Genomic DNA, 8440 nt, shown 5'->3' on the forward strand with positions numbered 1-8440 from the left:
TAATTCCAAGGTGTAGCCAAGGTTGGGAACCACCAATGCAGTATATACAAAGTATAACTTTGCAGAGCTTCGTCTCAGATCTGCACCTGGCAGCCACCCCATAGGTGACACCGTCGCATCCGGTCTCGTGTGGGATGCAGCAAGAAATCTGCTCAAAAGACCAGAGGGAGAGGATGAAGCACTTCCCATATTTTCCTGGCTCGGGACAGTGGAACAGCTTTACCACTTGGTGTAAAATGTCGTGAATTCCTAATCCATTAGACCCACCGGTGTTCAGTTCCAGTGATCAAAATTTATGGGGTCATGTTGGGTCTCTCCTTCTTGGAAACGTGGCTGCCAGGGGCTGCCTGTGCCCAAGTCCGAGCTGCACGGCCTCACGACACAGTCTTGCCGCTCCCTGCTGCAGTCTTCTTGAGGTCGAGCATAGAAACCGTCATCTTCATTTCTGGCTCCTGACCAACCTTCCTTCAGTGAGTATTTGAGTATCATGTGTCCATCCAGGGAAGGGATGTAAATGAACTTGAAATAACGAGATGTAGTGACCATGACATCATTAGTATTTACTACAGGAGAAAGGAACTTGCCCATTTTCCTGTCGAAATGTGACCTTTGCTGGCTCGAGGCAGCTGACCAAGACCTGGAAGCTCTAATTGTTGGGCTTCGTAATGACTATTATATTTTCCCGGCATAAGCCCAGGCCCAGAAAAAAGGAAAAAAGCACCGCTGGGGACTCTTGAGTGCTCACGGAGGAGAATAAACTGGAAAGAAGCATGATGAACAGAGACAGGAACTTGCCATCCAACACCTTAAAATAAGGGTGGCTGTGCAACCCAATTCCCTGGACTCCATCCTAAGGAGAGGCTCAAATGTGCACAAAAATACATGAATAAGGATGTCCACTGCAGCACATTATGTAATTGCCACAAACTATATATAACTGAATGTCTATGGGTGAGGGGTGACCATTTAAGTGACTACTGCAGAGCCATTAAAAAGAATAAAAATTTTTTCTGTAAGTTTGAGGCTATTTTTTTTTTAGGCGAGGCAACCCTTGGTTGACCTCACAGATCACAAGGACCTAGCCAGCTTACAATCCTTTACTTTTTACACCTACAGCACCTGGTCTTCCTAGGTGGTCTCCCATCCAAGTACTAACCAGGCCCGATCCTGCTTAGCTTCTGAGGACCCTACTTAGCTTCCGAGATCAAATGGGATCAAGCTTGTTCAGAGCAGCACGGCCATAGAGAGTTTGAAGCTATTTGAAAACAAAAAGTTACCTCCAAAAATGCACCACGACAAATTAAGATTTGCTCTAAGAATGCAAGCATGATGCAAGGTCAGGAAGTCCATCGCTAGAACTCATTATTTTGAATGACTGGAGAAAGAAAACAGCAATGAGGCAAACCTAGAAGCACTGGCTTGGAAAGCTGCCCAATCTACATTAAGTGGAAAAAAGCAAGTTGCAGAACAAGTATAGTATGATGCTATTCATATTTTTGGAATAAAGAGAAAAAGAAAATACACACACACACACACACACACACACACACACACACACACACACTTTACCAGACTATGTGACTTCAGGCAAATCACTTTAATTTCTCCAAGCTTCAATTTTTCCCATCCGTAAAGTGGAAACAATAAAGCATTTACCTCATAGAGTCGTTACGAGGGCTAATGATATAATCCTTGAAAAGGATTTAACACAGTGCCTGGCTCATAATAAATGCTCAATAAATGTTACTGCTATGGTTATTATTTTGTCAAAGAAAGACTGCAAGGCTGCAACATTTAGAAAAGAAAAAAATTTACTTGAAAAGAAATGCAAGGATGTCCAACTTCAAAACAACCAGCTGGCTAAATGAAAAGCACGACACAAGTATTTAAAGGAAACAAAGGTAGATTTGCCAAGGTTACCAAGTTTTACATTAGTCTGTTCATGATTAAAAAACAACAACAACAACAAAAAAAACCAGTATCTTTCTCAGAAGATTACAGTATCCACAAAGGAAGTGACCTATGTTTAGGCATCAACAACACAAAAGGCAGGGATGAACTTGTCTTTGCCAAGACTTATGGGAAATACTCAAAGTTTTAATACTGGAGGGATGCAGGCTAGACAGACCCTGTTATTTTTGGTTTATCTCCGGGTGCAAATTGCTGTTTCTACTGACTGCAACACATGATGTGCTTAGTCATAACAAAGCAGGAGAAGTGTCAGTTTTCTTTTCATATTCTTCATGGGGAAAAAAAAAAAATCTAGACACAAATGCACCAAACTGCTAACAATGTTTATCTCTGGGAAATAGGACAGGGAGAAGAGCTTACTAGTTACTGTATATGTTTCCATAGCATTTGAACGCTTTACATGTTCACAAATTACATTTGTAATTTGCAGAAGAATAAGATCACAAAAGTTTCAAATATCTAAGCCATCCTGTTTCTTTCCAGTTGTTCCACAGCAGATGAGGTGGTTTGGTTTCTAAGCTCTTCAGAAAAAAGATTTATGAACCAAGCATTTTCTCTAAAACATTTGTACCACTTCAGTCTGCAGCATCTGCCGAGAGACCCTAATATGCCATTTCAGTTGAGAGAGGAAAGAATTACAGCCAATGAATTGGGGGCGGGGGGGAACCAGTCCCTCCCTGCTTCATTGTTAGCTCTCCACCCTGAAGCCCAAGACCCTCTAGCAATGAAGTCTTTTAGAGTGAAACATTACAATTCTAGAGTATCCACCCTCATTTCTCCCCCTGCCCCCGCCACCACCTCCATATTTACCCAACAGATTTACCCCTGGGCAGCCCCTTCTCCAAGAACCAGAGGAAGAAATGAATTCATCAGAGGACTCATGGGGAGAGAAGTGTCCACAGTTGATACTGCAAGAGGCTTGCCATCTGTTTTTCAGGCCAACCGTGCCCTATTCCTAGAATGATTCAGCATCTCCCTTATGAGCCCCAGAGAAATGGGGGTTTGCAGAGAGGGCAGCCACATAAAGAAACCAGACTGGCAGCAGGTGCTGAAGGATGGTCAGGATTTGCCAGTGGCTTGCAACCAACTCCTCCTCGGCCAGGACACCAACATGACTCTGCTGACCTGTACCGAATAATTTAAGTGGCCCAGGGACACACCTCCCATTCATTTATGCTCAAGGGCAATGCAAAGATGATGGCTGTACAAGTTCTTCCCACTTTTGCGTCACTACCCCTGCAAACGTGAAACTGGTTTCTCATCTAAATAGCCACGAGTTGACAATGTTCGGGGACAGAGGGAGTTCCATTATTTTTCCTCTGATTATAGCAACACAGGTACATTGTCATGACTAATCGCAAAACTGGATTTTCTAAGGTACCACAACAGAAAAATGATCGGCTTAGGAGAATCTGCATCGACATGATTCTAAACTGAATTATGAGCTCAGAATTTAGGGTTCTGACATTCCATGCAGTAACTTTGATTGTAAAGACTTTAAAAAGAATTTCTGAAACTTGGGTCCTCAAAAAGATTCTGCTCCAGCATCGGGGAGAGTCTGAAAACCTGTGATTCTGATAAGTAGCCCCGATGATTCCATTGCACTCCAAGGATCTGTTTCAGAGGCAGAACAAGACATGTCATAGCAATTCACAATAAAAGCTAACATTTATTGAGCATATACTACATGCTGGGCCAATGCGTGCATTAATTCATTGGCTCCTCCAATGTGAAGGAACTGCTATTACTTGCCCCTAATTTGCAGAAGGAAACACTGAGACTTAAAAAGCTTGATAATTTGCTCTAATTCTTACGGCTGATGAGACATGGTTTAGAGCCCATGCTCTGGGACACACTTCCTTGGGATAAATCTTAAGGTGATGAGCATATTGACCCTGCAGGACATTAAGGAGAGCTGCCTAGACTAAAGGTTTTCAATCCTCCGAAGCTTAAAAAAAAAAAAAAAAGAAAAAGTCTCCATCCACAGAAAATGGATAAACAAAGTGTGATACATACATACAATGGAATATTATTCAGCCTTAAAAGGGAAATTCTGCCACATGCCACAACGTGGACAAACCTTGAGGGCATTATTCTAAGTGAAATAAGCCAGACACGAAAGGCAAATATGCCACTCATATGAGGTACCTAGGAGTCAAGTTCATGGAGACAGAAAGTAGAATGGCGGTTGCCAGGGCTGAGCGAGGGGAAAGATGAAGAGCTAGTGTTTAATGGCTACCGAGTTTTAGTTTGAGAGGATGAGTGATGTTGATGGTTGCACAGCAGTGTGAACGTACTTAATGCCGCTGAACTGCACACGCAAGAGGTAAAACGGTACATTTTACATTATGCATATTTTACGACAATGTTTTTAAAGACTGATGTCTGGTCCCATCACCAGTTAACTCAGAATCCAGGATAGGGCCCACCTATCTGTATTAAAAATAATATTCATAATAATAGCCAAGTGTTTCTCATGGGCACCCAGAGTTGAGAACTCCAGAATTCAGGACTCAGATTTCTGGAACTCATCGGCTGGCAGTCCCCGACGTCACTGCAGCTTCCCACTCGCCCATTCCGGCAAGAGGGCTGAAAGCAAGTCCTCTTCATTGCGAGTCTCCTGGCCTGTTGCTAACTAAGGTGGCCCGGCTCCAAGATTTAATGGAAGGTTCCGGAAGCAGAAAGCTCTGCGGTATCCTGGGTGTTTCTCTGGCTTTTAATTGTCTGCATATGACTAATCCCCCTTAATAGTCCAGGAAGAGGAGTGATTATTACTCAAGGGCTGTGATTTCAGGGTGAAAAACAGAGGTTCCCACTGAAATCTATAATTCGCGGCACTGATTAAGTCTCCGTGTCCATAACTTATGAACATGTATTTCTAGGCTCTAGGCTGCAACACAACTCTGGGGGATCCCTCTGCTGTGGGAGTTGTGCTAGAGAGGCTTACTGTAAGGGAGAGGAGTGGCATCTGGCCTTCGGCTCAGCGGCCAGTGTTCTCTAAGCGCCTCTACTTTGCCTGGCACCAGGCTAGGTTCCAGGCAGACCCCAAGGTGCCCTTAACGAACTCATAGTCTGTAAGAAACTGACGTATTCTTTCAACCAATATATATTTCTCGAGCTCCTGCAAGGTAGCTGACACTGCTCAAAGTACTAGCAACGAAGGCAATATTTAAAATATTTAACAAGTTTGGCAGGAGCGCAGAATCAGAAAGAATGATCTGCTGGACCCCGTGGTACCCCTTAAGTTGCTGGATTGTGGGGAGGTCTGGGGGAATTCAGAGGAGGGGCCAGGATGGCGGGGATATCGAGAGGGGTAGTTGCTATTCGCCAGCCAGTACAGAAGTATTTCAATATTTTAACATCAGGGAAAAGTCCTATGAGTAGGTACCAGTTGAATGACAGCTTGGCTTGGGCATAGAGATAAGCAGTTCAGCCAAGGTCCTTGACCTCCTGGATCAACCTAGTGCAGGAGGAGAACTATTTCTGTCAAAGACCAAATAATAAATATTTTAGGCCTTGCAGGCTATGGGGTCTCTGTCCCAGCTACTTAACTCTGTCGTTGTAGCACAAAAGCAGACACAGACAATAGTAAATAAATGAATGTTTGCCAGTAAAACTTTATTTATAAAAACAGAAGGCTGGGTGTGGCCCATGGGCCATAATTTGTAAACTCCTGTTCTAATGGATGAGACCAACGTACTCGTTCATCCTTCTATTATACAAATATTTATCAGGTATCTTCTCCATGACAAATATGGCATTGGGCACTGGAATACTACGCCGAACAAGAGAGATAATGGTCCCTGCCCACATAGCACTTACACTTTAATGGGAAGAGCCAAATCGATCATTTTAATATGCTATGGTAAATAGCATATTTGGTGGAAGTAATCAGGAAATTCAGGAGGGGAAGTCAACACAGCCTGGGAGTGCAGAGAAGGCTTCCTGGAGGAGGTGACTACATGCCGCCTGCTCAAATCCCGCCTGAGCAGCACATGTCTTTCCTTGCGGGTTGTCTGTCATCACCCACTCTTCCCTTGTGTCCCCCAGTCTCTGAACAGCTACACCAATGGAGACATCGAAGGATCGAAGCGGCTTGGGAGGAATGCCAAGTGGGTGGCCATCGCCTCCATCATTATCGGCCTTGTCATCATCGGTATTTCTTGTGCAGTTCACTTCTCGAGGAAGTAAGTAGGCTTTTTAAAAATCCCTCCAGTGGTAAAATGCCTTTTCTCGAATTCCTGTTGGAATCTGCCAGGATAGGTTAGGTTATGCTCCGGTAACAAACAAATCCCAAACAAAAACGTTTTCATTTTTTTCTTCGCTGTGGTTACATGAGCCATGTAGGTTTGTGAGGGATCTCTCCTCCACGCAGTCATTCAGGGTCCCATGCTACCCGGAGTTTCAGCATATTGTAGCTGCTCTATCTAGAACAGAAGTCGACAAGCTTTTCCTATAATATTTTCCTTCAATATGTTAGGCCTTGAAGGCCATATGGTCTCTATCGCCATCTCAGTTGGAATCACTCAAGTGCACTATTGTAGCACAGAAGCAGCCATATGTAATATGCAAACGATGGGCGTGGCTGTGTTCTATAAAACTTTATTTACAAAAACAGGCTGTTGTCCCTCAGACCTTAGTTTTCCAACGTCTGACGTAGAATATGAGGCCTCCTCGAGCTACAGCAAGGGAAAGGAAGACCAGAAAATGACACGTGCATTTCCGCTGCCTCAGCCCTGGAAAGACAGATGTCACTAGGCTCACAATTTATTGGCTAAAACGAACCACATAGTTCCACGTAACGGTAAGAAAATGGGACATGTATATATAGTATGAAAAAAATAGCTAAATAAACTGGCATTGAAAAGAAAGAAAAGGGGAAATGTGGGAGAATAAATGGGGCATTTAGGATTATCTATCACTCGCTCTGCCTTACCGCCTGATCCGCCACACAATTTCCTATAGGATTGTGTACTCAACTAGCAAGATGTTCTTAGTTTAAGGGGAGAAGGGTCACCACAAATTTTTGGTATCACTAAAGAGCTCTCATCTCATAAGAAGATGGATGCTATTGATGTTTCTCTCTGGAGTAGGACAAATTTATTCTGATTTCTCCAACCAGCTGAGGTGGGCTCCATCTGCTGGAATCTATGACATTTTCCATCAGAAGTTTGATGGAGGGCAGGGTCACGTGATGGACAACCAAGACTCAGAAATGGGAAGCCCAGATCCATCTTCGTCTCACTGTACAACTACCGGAAACCCTTTAGCTCCTCGGCCAGAGCAGCAGTTATCCCTCCACCGTTCCCCTTGAGCTGAGAAGGTCAGACTCTCTGGCTGGACTTCAGGGAGGGTTCACGGGTGGGTGAGGAAGGAAGAGGGTACCCTTCAGTCTTCTCGACTAGTCAACCCAACCCCGGTAACCAAAAACGTAGTGGAGGTCATAGTCAGTCAACTTCCTATCAGACAAGCCAGACCCAAGAGCCATCGGGGCTGTTGGATGGAGGAGGAAATGTCAAAACAGGAAGTGTCACAGAGGAAAAAGGAGATGGCTTTGGCCAAAGAGAGGATAAAAGGACACTAAAACATCGAAGGAACCTCAAGGTGTCTTGCCTATAAGATGGAAAATTAATGATGCTGGTCTACGAAGGAGAAGATAGTTGGAGAATAGATATGAACACGCCTGACTTTATTCTTTAAGGAAGGTATAGCATATGTGTGTGTGTGTGTGAGCATGTGGAGTGTGAGGTTCATGGTGAGGGTTTGGCACCAGACTTCCTGGGTGTAAGTCCCCGCCCACCACTTACTTACACTGAGACCTTCAGCCAACTGCTTACTATCCCCTCAACCTCAGTTTCCTCCTCTGAATAATGGGGATTGTAGTAGTATTATTAGTACTATTGTAGTAGTATGAAATGGTTGATAAAGCTATTGCGAAAGTAAATTAAATGGTTAATAAAGCTATTGTGAAAGTAAATTAAATAAGCTATACAGATTGTATAGCTTAGCCTCTGCTCCTTAGATGGCACACAAAAAATGCAAACCATGTATTAACCCTATTATTACTGTTGTTATCAACGTGACTGGGAGAGGACCTCAGAATTTAAGATGCTACTAAATAGAGTTCGAGCCTGTGAACTCAGGAGCCAAACTCAGAGGCTGGTGTTCCAAGGGAACGGGGCCAAGTCTTGGCCTAACTCCTAGGGGATTCTGAAAATACCTACTGCCCAGATCAGTGCTTGAGCTCAGAGGGGTATAATAATAGCAGCTGACACTGACCTGGAGCTTATCATATGCCAGGTACTGTTCTGAGCTCTTACATAATTAGTCCTCGTTGAATTCTCACAGCAACCCCATGAGGCAGGGAGTATTACCCCCATTTTCCAGAGGAGGAAGCTGAGGCTCAGAGAAGCGAAGAAATCCAAGACTTGCCTGATGTCTCACAGCTAGTTAGTGGTAAAGGCAGGGT

At 43.9% G+C, this 8440-nt stretch overlaps 1 protein-coding gene and 1 pseudogene across 1 annotated transcript in view; one reads left to right on the top strand and one right to left on the bottom strand.

The window, feature by feature from the left end:
- TMEM233 (transmembrane protein 233) overlaps positions 1-6162 on the top strand; it is a 25970-nt gene extending 19808 nt beyond the window's left edge. Inside the window, exon 2 of the mRNA XM_011355853.2 lies at positions 6022-6162. Coding sequence (XP_011354155.1) covers positions 6022-6162 — 141 coding nt within the window. The remainder of the gene's footprint in view (positions 1-6021) is intronic.
- LOC111737074 lies at positions 1108-1246 on the bottom strand (annotated as a pseudogene).
- Positions 6163-8440: the final 2278 nt, after the last annotated feature.

This window comes from Pteropus vampyrus, unplaced genomic scaffold, assembly GCF_000151845.1.
Source record: "Pteropus vampyrus isolate Shadow unplaced genomic scaffold, Pvam_2.0 Scaffold23, whole genome shotgun sequence".
Lineage (NCBI taxonomy): Eukaryota > Metazoa > Chordata > Mammalia > Chiroptera > Pteropodidae > Pteropus > Pteropus vampyrus.